At 38.8% G+C, this 18,599-nt stretch overlaps 1 protein-coding gene across 10 annotated transcripts in view; it reads right to left on the reverse strand.

Moving 5' to 3' along the window:
• LOC119721913 (filamin-B-like) overlaps window positions 1–18,599 on the reverse strand; it is a 134,986-nt gene that overhangs the window by 11,404 nt on the left and 104,983 nt on the right. For 6 of the 10 annotated variants that reach the window (XM_038191859.1, XM_038191855.1, XM_038191854.1 and 3 more), the window contains 16 exons: window positions 17,545–17,664; window positions 17,049–17,120; window positions 16,347–16,493; window positions 15,361–15,459; window positions 14,828–14,863; window positions 14,295–14,360; window positions 10,408–10,506; window positions 10,150–10,266; window positions 9,585–9,767; window positions 7,158–7,298; window positions 5,903–6,031; window positions 4,722–4,895; window positions 3,829–3,981; window positions 3,036–3,239; window positions 1,938–2,231; window positions 1,130–1,294 (listed from right to left, as the gene is read on the reverse strand). In XM_038191859.1, the coding sequence (XP_038047787.1) occupies window positions 1,130–1,294; window positions 1,938–2,231; window positions 3,036–3,239; window positions 3,829–3,981; window positions 4,722–4,895; window positions 5,903–6,031; window positions 7,158–7,298; window positions 9,585–9,767; window positions 10,150–10,266; window positions 10,408–10,506; window positions 14,295–14,360; window positions 14,828–14,863; window positions 15,361–15,459; window positions 16,347–16,493; window positions 17,049–17,120; window positions 17,545–17,664 (2,199 nt within the window). Of the gene's footprint in view, window positions 1–1,129; window positions 1,295–1,937; window positions 2,232–3,035; window positions 3,240–3,828; window positions 3,982–4,721; window positions 4,896–5,902; window positions 6,032–7,157; window positions 7,299–9,584; window positions 9,768–10,149; window positions 10,267–10,407; window positions 10,507–12,455; window positions 12,618–13,426; window positions 13,502–14,294; window positions 14,361–14,827; window positions 14,864–15,360; window positions 15,460–16,346; window positions 16,494–17,048; window positions 17,121–17,544; window positions 17,665–18,599 lie in introns of all 10 variants that reach the window. The other 4 variants (XM_038191860.1, XM_038191861.1, XM_038191862.1 and 1 more) reach the window with 4 other exon arrangements.

Below are 18,599 nucleotides of genomic sequence, written 5' to 3' on the forward strand. Positions count from 1 at the left end.
ACAATTAATATAGTGGTTAATAAGCCAAAATTAATTAGTAAAGATGCCCGTCCCTTTGTGAAATCGAAAATCTCACTGTTCCACATTTTCGCCCTTCTTGTTTAATCTGCTTTTCCATAGGGAAGGGCGCGCGTGTTCAATTACGCGCGCGCAGCTGAGAATGTAACAAAGATGCCCGTCCCTTCGTAAAATCGAAAATCTCCTGTTGACCTACTTTTACGCCTCTCCGTGCAATACGTTTTGTACGTGTTCAAGGGGCAGGCATGTTCGCGTCTCTTCGTGAAATCGCAAAATGCAATTATCGAGATGCCTGCCCCTAGCGTCATTAATGTTATTCAGGAATTAATGATGTGTTGCAAACTGAAACATATCAGAATGCTTGAGTACCATGTTTTAAAGCAAAATAGTGAAAAAACTCGAAATTGAAAAAAATTGTCAATTTTGACTTGCCCGTCCCTTCGTGAAACCGGTGACGAAATGTCTGACATACGTACATTAGGGCCCGTGACCATTCAGCCCCGGTATGAAAAGGGCCCCCCCGGTTAGCTCGTCCCCTCCCAAGAAGTCCTTTCGTACCGTCCCAGCTACCGGCACAGAAGCTGGTCCGGTTGCTAATTAGGAACTCCTCTATCCTGGGGTCTATTGTTTGCAAGTATTGACACATGTGATATATCCAAGAAGAAACCGGCTTGTGGTTTTCATCTCTCAGCACGAAACAATAGAACACTTTCGTCGGCACAGATCAAAACCCCTGCCATGCGGTTTCGCGCACAATGGGACCGTAAATTATCAAGGCATTATGGAAGGATTTTATCTTTAATCCGGTAAGTCTGCTATTGTTCTGCTCTGGACGTTCTCTGGAGGGCAATAAATTGATGCGCCTGACTGACTTCAAAACTTCTGGTCAGACAGGACCATGTACCGGACGAGACTGGGCTGAAGACCGGACTGGCTTTGGACCGGACGGGGTACCGGGGGGCCCTTTTCATACCAGGGCTGAATGGTCACGGTCCCTTAGTGTGTGACGTGCCTTACTGGAACATGTAGAGGCGCATAATGTGCGTAGTAGGCACAGTTTGTAATCAGTCACAAGAAAATTGTACTTTGTTAACTAGGTGTAGTACCGTACCTGGCACGTGGATGCCTCTGTTTTTGACGCTGACGGTATGCACCCCATCCATGCTGGGAACAAACCGCACAACGTAGCGGCAGTCCGGACCGTCCACTATCTCCGCATCCTCGGTCTGGCCCCGGGGGTTGGTCACCTGTGCTGTCATGTCCAGAGGGTCGGTTCCTAGACAAACAGGAAATGGTACACACTTAAAATTTGTCCGACGACAGAGATGTTTCATATATACATAGAGATGTTTCAAGCAATTCTACAAACAAACTACCAGATTGTACTGCAGCGATGTACAATACGAAATGCAATCATGATTATGTTAGTGATTTTGCCCACTTCAACTGATCTAGGGAATGTCAACATTGGTTTTTAATCACGATGTCCAGACAAAGAGGCTACTCTTCAAACTGGTGAAGTTTTGATGTTTGGTTGAAAAATAGTTATGCCAACCAACTAGAGATTAGGCAGCTGTATGTTGAAGTTAACAGCTCAAAAAAAAAACAAGTATTTTGCTGCACAATTCAAGTTTGCATATTAAGGGACAAATTTTAAAATGATTTTAGTGCTATTCTAAGGCCAAACTTTGCGTGTTGCATTGAAAGAGCGTAGCTCTTCATTTTGTCATTCAGTTTAACAATGTGCTCAATAAATCTTGATTAAAATTGTCTAACTGATCAAAATTGTGAAAGCTTTATAAGTATGTGTAAGTTAGGCAACTTTATATTTGTTTGGTTGAGTCATGTGTCACAACCATGCATTTTGCTCTAGTTATGTGGAAGTTTTGAGCTACGGGCCCGGGATGACCACCCCTTACCTGGGATCTTCAGGCCCAGTTCGCACTCGCTGCCTTTGTGCTGCACGGGCGCAGCGTGGGTTGGTTTGACCATGGTCTCCCCTATCAGGGGCTCCATGGCCGACCCGTCCTCTGGGTACACCTTCACATTGAAAGGGCTTCCCGGGACATCCTGCTCAGCGAAGCGGACGTTGAGCTTGTAGTTGCCCGGCTCGGCTGGCCGGTAGGTCACCGCGCAGGTCCCATCGCCCAGGTCTGAGCAGTTGATCTCGGTCTTGCTGGGGCCTTCGATGGACACGCCCAGACCGCCGTAACCTGTTGGCGACGAGGAGTTGACAGTATACATGGATGATAATGTGCACTATTATGAATAGGTTTTTAACCTTAACTCTACGTCAGTTAGCCATAATTATGCCAATACCATCCACATGGAGTGTACTGGAATATGCCCGTTTGCTTATCCATTCTCTATAAGGGAATATTGTGTTTTGGCAGATGTAATAAAGTGCTATTGATGCATGAGAAATTGTTGAAAAATGCCTGGGGCCGATTTCACGAAATTCGTCTTAACTTGCGACTCATCTTCGGACTAAAGACAAGTCCCTGCTCTAACATCGATCTTAGCTAAGACGCGTCCTAAGACCGATTTCACTTAACCATTCTTAAGCAAGACACATCAAAACTATCAATTTGATGGCTGTTTCATGTTTGTTTTTGCCGCTTGACGAAGCAGTCGTTGAAAAGAAATGCGCAAAACCAACTTCCCGCACGCATGCATAGAGCACAAACTTTTGTCAGAAAAATTACGGTACGTAAGGTAGTTCTACACAAGATACAATAAAGTCAGTCTTGCTCCCTGTTTCATCATTTTGAAAAGTTGACTAGGTGTTGGCGTATGATCAAATTTTGTAAATAAGCTATTGTTATTAAAACTACCCACGTATCATAAATCTTTTCAAATCTGCAGTTTTCCTACTCGAAACTATAACTCTAGGACGACACTTGTCTTTAATGGCAATGATTTCCAGATGATATACAAATTAACACACACATGTTGACCCTCAGACTGATCTTAAGTTAAGACGAGTTCAGTAAATGGAATGGTTTGGGGCTACCTACCTGCATCCCTCGTATCCACAACAAACTCGGCCATCTGACCAGCGTCGGCATCTGAGATTCCACGACCTTTAACCTTGACCTTTGAGGCATCGCCGACCTCCTGGGAGCCCACGATAATCTTGAAGGGGCTGCCGGCGATGGGCCGGTTGAACTTTTTGACGTTCACCAGATGCTCACCGACCTCTTTGGGAGTGAAGGTAATTCCTACCAAAAAAAAGAAGAAAATCACGATACAGACGGTGTTAGAAATGAATAACGGCAATCTTTGTGCAAAGTTTCTGCTGCGTAATACAAAAAGTAGCGTGCGTTAAATCTGAAAGCTTCTTACTCACTTCAGTTTGCTAAAAGTTCCTCAAACTTATGTGTTGCTAAGTTGTTGTGCGCATTGCACCGTCAAAATTTCAGCTGCTAATTCTGACTTTCCAGAGAGTTACTGAGGTCGAAACGTGATACATCAAGTTGATGTGTGTCGCAATGAATTGGGGATATCATTTTATGTTAAAAACAAAAAGACTCCTCAGCTGTAACATTTTCATACTGGTCGTCCTGACGAAACAGCGTCCTCTTGTAACATCCTTGCATTTGTAATACGAATAATATGCTGATTCTATAGAGGGCGCTATATTATTTTGGCCAACGATTAAAAAACAAGTAAGCTGCAAGGTACTTCTTACATTTGACCCACCATACTTGAGGCTCTTATTCACTTACAGTCAAGACAGGTATTTCATATTAATTTAGCTTGTGTTTTGATGTTTGCAAATGTTGTATAATACCTTTACAAACTACTGACCTATGTTTCCATTGGGAAGACGTTTGAGGGCGCAGGGTTCTTCCACGCCACTGGGTGGGGTGATGGTAGCCTTGAGCTGGGACAGATCCGTCTCTGTGATCTTGAGAGGAACGTCGCTTGCTGCACCAATGGACATCATGCTGCCAGCCTTGTCTGGATAGAGAGAGAGAAAGAGAAAGGGCAAAATTTTAAAAGTTAATGATAAAGTAAAGATAAAATGTGAATTTTGCAGTACATATCCAACTTCACAGGTATTGATGTTGGTCCATATCGATAATGAAACATTAGTGGGCAGTGACATCCTAGAGCTAAATTCAAGAGCGGATCCAGAACCATTTTTTTTTGGGGGGGGGGAAGGGGGGGGGGGATGGTAGGCAAGAGGGCTCAAGTATATTTTTTCCCAAAAAGGGAAGGGGTTGAAGTATATACTATCATGTGCTATTTCCACATAGTGATAATAAAACTAAAAGGTATGTGTAGCTGATGGCTTGCGAGGGAGATATGCAACATTTAAATTGATTTCCTGAAAAAATTCAAATATTCATTGGGGGAGGGGGATGGACCACTGCACCAATGTGAAACATTCATCATTTGTTTTATACAACCCCTGAATAAGTGTGACCGTGCAATGGAACTTCCATTTGCCATGGAATGGAACTTCCACTTTTGTCGTACGGCCGCACCGTGCATTGGAATGAGTAATTCAATGACACGTGATCAACAACCAGCCAATCAGATGATGGGGATGTATTCAGGCGTCATATAAATGCACTTAGCAGCTAAATGAAATTGCCCGCTGGTCTATATCGATTTTGAAGCCCTCCCCCTACCCAACCCCCTCCTCCCAATACGACATTAAAAGCAACTGAGCGACAAGAACGAGTTTATCTTACCGACAATGTTGGCTTTGAATGGACTGCCTGCCACGTGCTTGTCAGCGAATTTGACCGTGACCTCGTACTGGCCGATCTTCTGCGGGAAGTAGGTGACATTGCATGTGCCGTCTTTGTTGTCCACACACTTGATTTCAGCCTTGGATGGGCCCTCCACGGCTAGCGCAAGACCACCTAGGAAAGAAATGGATACAGGCATCCAGTTTAGAATCACAGCGGTACTTTCCTCGCCTTCCACCGCTGTGACCCGGGTTCGAATCCCGCTTAGGCCAACATGTGGATTGGGTTTTCAGTTCCTACCTGAGTCTGTGCATTTTCCCCAGAATATTCTTCTGGGCTTTTCCTCCCACCTCTAATACTGTAATTTCTTCTCATTGTCTTCTCTCCACAGGTTTCTTCAGGCTTGCAAGATACAGTGCCTGGGGCACTTTTGAGGAATTTTCGGTTTCATTACAAGAAATGAATAAATACTAATAATAATAAATACAAAAATAATAATACTGATTTAAGGACAAAAACCTTGCTCACAGATGAAACAATCTTAACTGAGAATAGTATCGATCAAAAGAACACAAAGACTTACGATGGTTTTAAAAAAGTGTGCCCACGGGCACACTTTTTTATTGTTATTAATACCATCCTCATTATTAAGGGTGAGACCATGAAATTGGTTCACAGTTGGTTAAATTCATAAATGGGTACACAGATTAAGCGAGTGTCATGCATTGAGTGAAGCCTTGCCGCGTCGGTGCCAGTTATTGCCGGAATCCTTACAAGCTGAATGAGAATCATGTCCAGATTGCTGATTAGGCGATTTTAAGAGAAGGAGCAATTCAAAACATGAAACATGTTTTTGTCCTCACAATTGTGCAGAGCAGAATCTCACATTTCAATGTATTTCTTTGTAGTAGATTAAATAGAAGAGATCCCCAAAGAGTCATACAATTTCCGTTGAATTAGTAGGATTACATTTACTGGAAGGTTGCCAACATTGCAATCTTTTTATAAATACATTTCTAATGGGAAATTCTAATGGGAAGTATTGGCATAAGTTTGTATTGTTTGCATCAGTGGAATGAACCAATAGTTTCATGACTATGTCTTCTCAACGTGAGCAATGACTTTCAGCAGTGACTATGTGTTAATTGAAATCGTTGGCTGGTCACCATTTCGAAACCTACCTGGTCCCGCATCCTTAGTGTTGACGGTAAAGACAGCTGATTCCCCGCAGATTCCATGGGTCAGACCGGTACCGTAGGCCGTGGCCTGACCACTCTTCAGCTCATCAACATGGAACTCAAATGGACTTCCTATTATTCAAAACAAAAGCAATAAACAAATTTACAATGGTGCTGCTTAAATTACATTTTATCAGCCAGGAGTTACATGTACGTGTAATACTTTTGGAAAGTTGGATGGAAAAACATGCAAAATTTGCTACATCCAGCTCGCCTTATCATATAATGGTGTTTAATTTTGAATAACCAATATCAAATTGCTTGGAATTAGTGCCAATGTCATGGATCTGCTAGACATATAAAGTAAACACAGAAAAATGTTTTCTCAGCAAATACAGGTTAGCGGGCGATAGGTCCTGTGCTACACATGGCTTGTGACTGTTTTCTACTGATATTCACTTTGTACACCGACATTTCCAAGCAAAACCGCCATATGGTTGCGAGGGTAAAGCTTGGCTGGTTGTCAAGTAAAGCTAATCCGATTACGTACTTAAACGCTGTAACAGAGCAGTGAAATTCGTGAACCCCACAAAACATGGCTTTTTGAACATTGTGTTTCTCAGAAAATATGCTCAGTATGATTGAAATGTTCAATTATAACAGAAGAAGAAATTCTAATCTCTAAGACTGAATCAAATCCAGTCTTGGCAATATTGGCAGCGCTACCCAGGAAATTCCAAGCATACCTCATGCGCACGCATGAGCTTGAATACAGTGCGCATGAGGTATGTTCAGAATTTCCCGGGTAGCACTGCCAATATTGCCGAGACTGGATTTGATTTATCTTGTTGATAGCGACCTCGCTTGTCACGGACTGGCTGTAAATGAGAAATAAAATAGAAAATCCAAGTCTAGGTAAGAAGCCAAAGTTTCTAACATGCACACGCATGGCAAGATACCCCACAAAATGGCCACTACATATACACAGATACATGCATGTCCAAAAGATGCGCTAAAAAAACGGTCAGGAAAAACTTGGTGAGTACCAGACTTGTATTCGAGTCCTCAACTCTTGAGTGCGAGTCCAGAGCCCTGAGTTATTTAGACCAGGTCCGAGGATGAGTCCGAGTCCAAGTCTGAGTCTGAAGCCAAATCCGAGTCACCAAATATGAGATTAGATTTGGACTAAAGTCAATTCTAAGTTACAAGTCATACATCTCTGTTATCAAACAAACGATAATTTATTTTGCTGTCTTACCTGGTACATGGTTTGTTCCATACTTGATGGTCAGTTCATGTTTGCCAGTCTCCTGTGGCGCATACTTGACTGTGATGTGTCCGTCTTTGTTCTCAGTGATGGTGGGTACGTCCTTCTTACCCGAGGGTCTCTTGACCTCACCTTGAAATGAATTGTGGGAAAGGTCAGAGGTCACACCAAGTACGTTTGCAGTAAAGAGTTCTTTGTCCCATCCAAATTTCTTGGCTACATGCTCCTATGGAAGCGGCTATAGCACTTCCCATAGACGCATGTGTAACTGCCGACTGTGACCAAGTTATTCAGATGTGACCCTAACTTCTTGTTTACTATTTTGATTTACATATTTGCATATTCATACCTTTGCTATGGTTCTGAATGTGCAAATTTGCCTCCCCCCCCCCTCAACATAGTATACCTGGCACAAAAAGAAACAGTTTTTATATTCATCCTTTGTTTGGACATTTCTCGGTGAACAAAAAATCTGAAATATACGTTTTGTCGCAAAAACTTTCCGGTTCAATTTGATACCTCACTTGGGAACAATGTGTATAAAATAATGAGAGCGCAAGCGCTGAAGGTCATGAAACCCCCAAACTAAAAGTTGCACAAATTTTCAATGGGCATTGCAACGCACAATTGAATGCAATGATGCAGGCCCCGCATTCAATTGTGTGTTGCAATGCCCATTGAAAACCTTGCTAAGTGCAACTTTTAGTTTTGAGGTTTCAGGAGCTTCAGCGCTTGCGCTCTCGTTATTTCTTACACAGTGTTCCCAAGTCAGGTATCAAATTGAACCGGAAAGGTTCTGCGACAAAACGTTTATTTCGGCTTTTTGGTTCACCAAGAAATGTCCAAACAAGGATGATTCATAAAAACTGCTTAGTTTCATTTTGTGCCAGGTGTACATTCTGTTAAAAATAGCATAGTAAAGACAACTGAACTTGATCCCAATTCTATATGACATTTTCCCACTCAAAATATGAGGATCCCAGTGGAAGTAAATGGTTCAATAATTTTCACCTGAAAAGATTTTTGGGAAGGTTAATATCAAAGGTTAATTCGCAATATCCAAAACAGACTCAAAATAATGAAACACAGAACAAAATATAAACTGAAACGAGACACCGACATCACCAAAACAATTCATAACATAAATAGGTGCCGTGGGCGAAAAAGAAATTAAAAAATTATGGCCAATACAAAGAGCTGTGAAAAGAGAAGAAAATATGTTGGCAGTAACATATGAAACAAAACACAGAACATAAAGAAGCAAATTATACAAGTTTTTGTAGGGGAAAAAAATTAATTAATTGTTACTGTTGGAGGAAAGAGATGAATTAGTACAAGCGCCCGTCGCCCAACAAAATTTGCTGAATAAGCTCATCGGCTGATGAAGCTGTGTATAAAAAAGAAAATTAGAAAATTAGTTGTTAACTGTACCCAGAACGTGTTGACAAGTTTATAGAATGCAGTGCATAATTTATTTTACTGTGTAATGGCACATTTTTTGAATAATTCTAAAAAATGTCAAATTAGAAATTTGAAGAATGAAAAATTATTCCAGTTTGTTGTTACCAAAACCTGGCAAGAGAGAAAGTTCCACGACATAAACACATGTTAGTCAACTCAGTACCCAAGTTTACCAAAACCAAAAAATAGCACAAGAAGAAGAAAAAAATACTGTTCGCTTTCACAGAAGCTATGTTTCTAAATTCAGTCGGCAACTGTGGAAGATCTCAATGAACAATGTGACACGTCGTTTTCGACCAAAGAGTGTATTTCGACTTAAGTTAAATACTTCACGGGGATGCGTATCTGAAGCTATAATTCGATGTAAAGCATTTGCTGCGAAATTCGCAGAGTTGAATGTGTTTTAACTTTTGTGAATTTGCAGCACCACCACTTGCCGTGATGTCACGAATCTGCATATGTAACACACCGACCTTGTTTTTATGTTGTAGTGAACTGGATGCTTATTTCAGTGACAATCCCTCTATACAAATCTCTTTGTGTTTTTTTCACCTTTACAAATGAAAACACGACAGGGCAAATTCTAAGCTTCAACAAATATTAATTGTCCACTTATCCCCAATAAATTTCCACTGGTCTATGATACATGTATACAGTCAAATTATTACCGATAGAAAGTTAAGATTAGTGTACCCGATTCAACGTGACTGTACTGTAACAGTCTTCATAGTCAACACCGCTGAAGAAGTTAGTAATTTTGTCGTTAAAGGCTGAAGTGCGTAAAGCATTGTTTTGCTTTAGTAGATGATTGCCGTGCTATTACTCAAGAGTGACGGATTAAAGGGACATTATTTTGAGAAGTCAATTAGCCGAATGGCATTAACGAGTGTCTGCTACTGACTGATATCAGAGGGAAAAAAAAAGAGGGGCGGGGGCTTATTTCCTGCGCGGACTCACCATTGAGGTCTCCGCTACGGTCAAAATCTTCCGGAACCTCCACTTTGAAGTTCCGATCATTGGGGGTCCCCAGTGGGGAAACCCCGTTCTCTTCTCCTGGCTTGTCTGCGAACCGGTCGCCCAACCAGGTAAATGGCTTTTTCAAAAAACTTTTCAACCCTGAACCTGGGGAACTCGGAGGTCCTGCCATGGGGGAAAATTACGGTAAAATTTGAAATTTCAACATTTGTACAATGGGTTCGTTACCACCTGTTAGTTGTAAGAAGCTGAAATATATTTTTTATTCCATTTGAATCAATATTTTTTTCCATTGAATCCACTGAATCATCTAGTACGCATTTCATCATCTAAATTAATCCATCTTATCTGTGCACAGCCCAGTAAAGGCTAGCAAGCTTATTGTATACAGTTGATTACATTTCTATTCTACGGACTTATCGGTACTTATTCTGTATTCAGCGTATCTTTCAAATGCGTTTTCAAATGTGAACCGGTGTATATATTAAAAAACATGAATATTCATGGGAAGTTAGAATATTCAGAGAGTAATGAATACTCAAGTCACCTGACTCTACTTCATCTACTTTGTCTTGGGTGATCCCTTCGTCGATTGGTTCTCCCTGCTGTTCTCTCTGCGGTTCCCAACCTTCAGGGACATCCATGAAAGCTCCGAAATTAACTCCTGCAAATTACCATGGATAGTTCCATTACCAATGAACATTTGAACAAGAAGCGGAAATTTAATAATAAATAAGTAATTGTTCATAGATACAAATAGACTTAAATTGCTGAAACATTTGTGAAATCACCAGAGATCTCTTACCCGATTCCACCGGTTGAATCTCCTCTCTTCCCACAATTTCTTCCACCACCGGTTCTCCGTTCTGCACGGGAGCGCCATTCTCCAAGGGCCTGCCTTTGTCTAAAAGATATTTTGCTGGTTGTCAGTACACGAAGAGCATCCTCAAAATGTATGGCATTATTATATACTTATATATAAAAACAAAGACAAGTGGAGATTTTGAAACAGAAAGCTTTTCCAGAAGTCAGTTCAACGTTGCATGATCATTATTAGTAGCGGCAGCTGTGCAGAAACCTGTGTAACAGAAAGATACTGCAAAAAAACTTATTTGGCAGAAGAGGTATAGCCCTGTGCTAGTCGCTGTAGAGGAAGAAAACGCTGAACTAACATTAATTTGCAAAGTGTAAAATGTTAACTGTAAGGTGGAGTTAACTGTGCTGAACAAGTCATTGCGTTAATTTCTTGAAAAGTATAGACCTTTATCATGCTGCCACCAATTCAGTCATGTTCCCTGTATCCAATAAAAGTACTGAATGATAAAGTTTTTTTGTGCAAAAAGGAACCAGACTATTTGTCCTTCCAGCCTCACTTTGGTTACATTGATGCCACCATTTCAGTCATGATCCCTGTATCCAACAAACAGTACTGAATGATATTTTTAGTGCAAAAAGGAACCAGACTGTTTGTCCTTCCAGCCTCGCGTTGGTTACATTGATTTGAATGGGACAAAGTCAAATGGCTACAACATGATAATGGTCTATTGCTGAATCTTTTTGAGGAAAAGAACTTGACAATGGATAGATGTGAAAGTCATGGTTACACCTTACAGAAGCGGTCATTTCTAAAAAGGACGTCCACGATTTCCATACAGCACAGAGATCGTTGTCAAAATTCTTAAACAAAACAAGTCTCGAAATTAATTGGTCGTAAACCAGTTTCATTAACATGTTAATTCCATGTATTTAATGTAACCAGCCACACCTACATGTAGTTAGTGGAAACGCAAACCCAGTTCTAAATGAATTTAATTTTGTTAAAAGGCATGTACATGTATCAGTAATGCTGTGCTATGTACTGCACAGGACACAAGACTCTTTTTACCAAACTAATTGATGCCTACCCAAAACAAAGGAAAAGGGGAATTGTTTGACCAACCAAGTTATCGCGGGTCCTCTGTTGCACACATATGACCCATATGCTTTCAAAAAATTGTTTGTGATAGGCAAATTACAGATACAATAAACATTTTTTTTTTCAGGATAAAAATTGTGAAAAAGTTTTGATTTCAGAAAGCAAGCTACTTTGGTTTTGCCCTCTTTTGGTTTTTTTTCCAGAAATTGTGAGCTTTCTTAAAAACTGAATGACTTTCCACTCCGTTGAATATTAAGCACAAGCTTATGTTCTTTTATTTAGAAAGTGTAAAGATGATCAAAATTCAAAATATGATTCCTTTTTTTAGTTCAGAAATAAAAATCAAACTGAAGTTTCCCAGCCACCAAATCCAAAGGAAAACACACACAAGCAAACAACCCTACCCAGGCGCCAAACAGACTACATGTGTGTACGTTAGAAAGTTGGACATTAAACATGGTGAGTATTTCTTCCATGTTCTCTGGTTAGCTTTCATGAAATGACACCCAGCTTCTAACACATGTATATTAACCAAAGATGTCCAAAACACTAACAACACTAACCATTCAGCCCAACTTTCAATACACACTAAAGCTGTGATTGTTCTGTTACCAATGCCTCCCAAATGCAGGATACCATTGAAATTTAAACCTACAACCATAGCATCATTTTTCCTCAAATTGCGAGACAGAGTGAATTACTAGTAATAAGGTGCTTATGAATATGCAAAGCCTTGCAGTGACAATGTCCAATCAGAGAACAGCAATGTTCAAAACTCCTCCAATCACCACCTGAATGTTAAAACTATATGGCATCCTATTGTCTTCCATATTGCCAAGGGACAGAGTGCATGACGTGCTCATGAATATGCAAAGCTTTGAAGTGACAGTGGCCAATCAGAGAACAGCATGTTCAAAGCTCCACCAATCACCACTCACCGTCCACCTTTTCGGAGTCACTGGGCAAATCATGGACAAGGTCCCAGTCCTCATTGGCTGCTTTGTTCTTGTCCCCTTTGTCCCCAAACCGGTCGCCCAATCGCCGGATGGGCTCGGTGACTCGATAAAAGAACCCTTTTGCAAAGCTTGGTGAGGCCGGCTCTGTTTTTATTGTAACATACATTTCAGTGAAAAGATGAACAAAAAAGTCTGACTAAGGATGCTAAAAACTCCTTTGGAAAAGTATTCATGTTTTCCCTGTCATTTCAGACTTGGTAATTGTCTATTATTTATTAATAACAAAACAATTAAAAATATTAAGTTATTAAATTATTAAAAAAAATAAATCATTGAGTTGGTTAAATTGGTTTAGCTTAGTTTTAGTATTTGAGTAGGACTTCATAAAAAAATTGAAATGAATTGGATGAAATTCAAAGCATTTTTGGACCTTCATTCATGTCACTAGGCGATGAATAACTCAACTTAACAAAAATTTGTAAAGTTCACATGTTGAAAAGCAGCTTATCATACAAAGCAGGAAATCAAAATAATAAATTTAAGTAAAAAGTAATTTTAAAAGCCAATGAATCATGTAATTTCAGTTTACTGGATAGCTTTGAAAAAAACCCAAAAACATAACGGGCGGGTGTGGCCATCCGGAAATGATTTGCATTGCCTAATCTAGCGCCAAGACCTATGATCTTTACACTCAATGGTTCTTGAGTCTGGAGTGCTGAATGGTAACGCATAGCAACCGGTGAAATGTTGTGTGCAAATGAACAGATGTTTCACCGGCTGGTGTGATCCCGCCCATGTCTAGAGTAATATACCTGTTTTCAAACTGGTACCCCTTCCATTTTTGTACAATACATATACAGAGGGACCAGTGAGGGCTATCCATTCAGCTTTAATTTTGTGAGAAAATCTGAGAAACAATCGAGTAACTGATTCACAACGCCCCAGGCTCTCACCAGATTCTTCAGCCCCGACCTGATCTTTGCCAATGACTTCTTCTATTGGTTCTCCCTTTGGTTGGTCATTCTCATCTAATGAATATTCATAAGCAAGTTATTGGTATTACTATTGCATATATGTATTTATGGTAATGAGACCAAGGATTCTTCCAAGAAACCTGTTGAGAGGAGATAAGAAAAATGCAAGAATTATTTTTTTGGGGGAAACCCACAGTAGCAGCTTGGACCGACCACCAAATCTGCAATTCAAATACCGTATATGATGATCTTTATTTCTCTTAAAAATATATCCTGTTTTGTAGCCACAGACAGTGTGACAAGGTGAAACTGTCAAACATCATCCTTCAAACAAACCTGTAAAAAAAAAAACCAGTTGTAATAGTTAATTAGTTTATATGAGGGGGAAAAAGGGTTATCGGAACGACAAAAAGTTTGCTGACACTCAGGTTTGTTCTGCTGCTTAGAGGAAAAATAACGATTAAGAATAAACAAAAGTACAAATATTCAAACATTTTCTACATCTAACTGGCAAAGATTTACACAGTTTTACATTGTTTAAATCAATGTTAGTATACGACACATTGGACACAAGTTTTTTTTAAATAACCCACACCACCACACAATATTTTTAAAATGATTTATTAATTAAAGTACAAAGTATTAACACAATTAAGTCTGATTTAGAAATTTGAATAAGAACTTACCTAAAACCCCAAAACCAGGTCATAAGAGAGTTACACACATGGTTACATACATGTACATGTACGTATTAAGGTTTTTGACATTAACATTTACAGGTGTTAACATTAATTAACATATTCTTTCCGTCAGTTTGGAAGTTAAAATGAGACAAATGTTTTATCACCTTTGTCGAAAAAATCCAACTCATCAAATCCGTAGGGAATATCCATAAAAACATTATCATTGTCTCCTGAAAAAAGGAAAATCCAGGCATATTGATTAGCACAGTTGAACTTAATTTCAGAAATAACATAACTCAATTGAAATGTAAATATTAAAGTACTCTTTTGAACACTTTTCATCCTGGTAACCCAAGTATCAAAAATGGTCTACCGTAATTCAATTCGTGCCAAACACTTGTAAATTCTTATTTCTTGGAATGCTTCCATAATCTGAACTAGTACATTTTTGTCAAAATAATTCTAATTCTCGCATCCTGTAAACTCAATAGTTCCTGGAGTTTGTTTTTTTAACATCTCATACAAAACGGGTGAAAAAACGACTAAACCCATAAATATGGACAAAAGATTCCCATATTTCTTTTTACAACACTATAACATTACTGAAATTGAACTGAAATTGAACAGGGTGAGTCAAAAGGGAAACCAAAACAACTTCTTTTCAAAGAAAGAACTAATTTATTTAAACATATCCAACCCTCTGATTGGTTGATCTCAGCTTCAAAACTTCCTCCTGAAAACGAAACAAAAACAAAAATATGATTTGAAACTTTGCAAGGTGGTAAACTAGTGAGGCTTTGCATTAACAGCATGTGGAAAATTCTCTTTAAAAAGATATCTGGTTCTTTTCCAAACCACCCATCTTCTCAAAACAAAATATCAAACTTAACAGACTAGCTACACATGTCATGTTCATGGTCATGTACATGCACATGTGTGAACATGTAAATGTACACGAATAGTTAACACATAAATAAATAATACAAATAAAACAAACCCTGAAACACTGCTTAATGCCACTTAACTGTAAAATAAGTACACAGGGCGCTAAAATACAGTTCTAGAATGAAGGTTATTTACTCTTTAAGCTAATGGCTTCATAATTTTCAATTCAGAAAGTGACAATGAAAATCAAGGAAAGCTTTTAATGTATTCGGCTCCCATTCATGACTGCATGATTTGATGTAATAACAAATAAACATGTAATAGCAAAGTCTTTAAAAAACTTACTTGGGGACCTGGATCCTCTCTTTAAGGAAACTTTACTCAGAATCTTCCTCAGACTTTGTCTTTTGACTGACTTGGGATCTTCTCTTTTATCCGCTGAATCTAAAAGGGGAAAAATTTCAAAGAAACTCGAATTGGAAAGAGAACAATTAGTTGTCCATAATTCGCATATCTGGCTCAAATTTCTAAAAAAATTAATAAATAAATAAAAAACCTGACTTTGGTAATGCTGAACAATGCTCAGGGCTCAAAATACCTACTTAAAAGATGGACCTGAATGCAAAAATGTAGTTGTCCGTCAACCAAACTTATGCAACTTAATCTTCCCTTCGACAGCACAAGAGAGTACCTAAAATTTCACAGCAATCCATCTACTGTTGATGCATGGAGTGCATACATCAATCCTTGAATCAAAAACTGTACATTTAAGGTGCATCCCAATAATGCTGTAAGGCATGTTACTCTTAACAGTAACTAGTATGATGCTTTCTTCACAACCCATCCAAGTTTCGCAAAACCACTTTTGCCCATAAAGTTAGAGGAGGTACCCCCCCCCCCCATCTCCCTATACCCACCCTAGACTATTTGTTACCTATTTTAAACATATCCCCCCAGATATCTCAACAGAATTCCTGAGATTCTGGTAACACAATGACAAACAGAAAAGAAGGAGGTTCCCTCTGTCCCATATCGTGCTACAAATGTGGACAACACTTCAAATCACTGCACAATTCTTGCTCATGACAAGCAGGCAAATTCGGTCATTCTTCACTGCTCTCCACAGTGCTGTTTTTTGTGTGCACTGACTCTCTGTGTGACGCAGTTAACACTTCATATCCGTTCACCTGAAACTGACCTGCAGGATTTTAAAGGGTTCACATATTGCACTAAACACCGACTTCCCACTATGAGGGTTAATTAAAAGTTCCAAGTGTGAACAGTGATAAGCCAAAACCCACCAGTAAAATCAAACAAAACCATTAACTTACTGGGCTCCTCACTATCTGGTTCAACAAAATCCGAGGATGACCCGTATGACTTGGATCTGCGTTTCTTGATGGCATCTTTGAGTTTGCCGCTCACAGAACTCGTCCGTTTTGGTGACCTCATGGTCACTATGTGCACCAACCCTGTGCCTGTTAACAGATAAACAATTATTATCACATATTAACATTCTAAAGCAAAGGTGTCATCACTAAATACTAAAATGGTACAGTGTGTGCAACTTTGTACAGTTTCCAGCTCTTCTGCATATTAAATGAATTAATACTGAAACAAAATATGCATGTAAGTTGACTGGATTTTGGTGGTTACAAAAAAAAAATCCTTATTTTAAAAACTGATGCGAAAGGTCAACATGTAAAGATATGTAACCCTTTCTAGAATGGGAAAAATTGCATCAGTGCAATGAAAATCAATAGTTATATACCGTAATTGTATGAAAATTACTAAATTGTTTTATGTTATCACAGTTTCAATAGCTAGATTATCATATTTCAATTAGGAATACTCTGAAGCACTGAGTAAAATACGCCATGCATTTTACTTACTTTTTCTTTCTTTAAACTTTGGTTGTTTTTTTCTTAAGTCATTCCTATTTTTATTTACCCATTTAGCTTTGATTAAAAATTGGAAAGATTCTATGAAAAGAACAGAAACAAAATATGGCTTTAATATGGTATATAACTTACCTTCCACTAGGTCTGGTTCAGCAATCTCCCCGTGGTCTATAACTCCATCCAAATCAAATGGGTCTTCAGCATCTACAGGACCAAAACAGAATCAAGAAAAATACCAACTTCTTGCTCACAATATTAACTGACCTCAACTTCCATGATCAAACATTCTCTAGGTGCTCTTCTATTACTAGAAATGTGAAGCCTGCTGATTCCAACACGACTCGATATGTACGGCAATACATGTACATGTATGTACGGTGTTCAATTCAGTGCAGAAATTACATGTATGTGCTGCGGATCTTGTAGTATTGAACATAGTGTGGGTAACATTTCTAAAGGTAGACCTATCAATGTACATTTCATCTTATCAAAGTATAACTAAAAAAGGTCAAAGCAGTTACTCTGTGCCAACCTTTTTAAGAATTAGAACTACAACCATTAGCAAAATACCCCCTAAAAACCCAAACAAACAAACAAACAAACAAACAAACAGCACATAAATATTCACCTGCCCAACTCCTGTCCATCTTGTACACAATTTTCCCTTCTGAATCAGATCGTCGTGGTTTCTTCACTAAACTTTTTAACAAGCCTCCAACACTTCTACGCTTTGCCATTTTGGACATTTCTGTGTTGAAAGATAGTACTTGTGACTCCAACTGTCCTTTATAAAGTCCAATGGTTATTTTGAAGATATTTAAAACTTTTTATAAAACATTCTATTAATTTTTTTTACAACTGTATGGTAAATTTTGATGAATAAACTACTAACAGCCGTATTTGTATTTTATTTTCTCCCAATTTTGCGAATAAAAAAACTGCATGTTAACTAAGTCTTCGACAATCTAAAGAGATCCAACTAACGGTACGTTTGGGTGATGTGCTTTCAATTGTTATTTTTTAAAGGGAATTAAAGGGAATGTACAACATTTGCTTTTGCTTCAATTTTCATAAATAAATGGATTTGGAGGATTGATGTTATAGCAAATATTGTTAAAATGACTTGTTTCACGTTTTGGGCTTGTAGATGCTGGAAAAACCAAGAAAACCATTCATGTTCTTGTAGTCTGGTTCCCTGACCCCAATTAAGATGAAACAGAGAATTTATAGACTTTGGGGAATTGTAAGGTCAGAGAATCAGTCTAGCAGGCTTGTACCCCTTCACAGGTGATGTGTAATGAATTGCAAAGAGTTTTTGCAGTTTTTGCACCAAAGAGCTTGCAAGCAGTTCTTGAAAAAAGCTAGTTTTCTCCAACGCTGGTCGGCTGGAAAAATACAATTTTTCTTGAAAATGTCAGCACACCAGGAGCCACGATTTTGCAGGATGCTTTTGACTGTCATTCCCTTACAATCTATTATGGTATTTTGTGACAATCTCATCATTTCATTTTGTGATGTTTGCAAATGTTGTATCTTCCCTTTAAAAAGCATGTGCTATATTGTCCGATTTGAACAAAATTTTGAACTGCCAAATTCATAACGTAATTTTCCAACAGAAAAATATAATACTGCATTCTATAAAATGAAATCAACTTTGAATATTAACCAACTCCTTCAGATTTC

This window comes from Patiria miniata, unplaced genomic scaffold (genome assembly GCF_015706575.1).
Source record: "Patiria miniata isolate m_02_andy unplaced genomic scaffold, ASM1570657v1 HiC_scaffold_14, whole genome shotgun sequence".
NCBI classification, from domain to species: Eukaryota; Metazoa; Echinodermata; class Asteroidea; order Valvatida; family Asterinidae; genus Patiria; species Patiria miniata.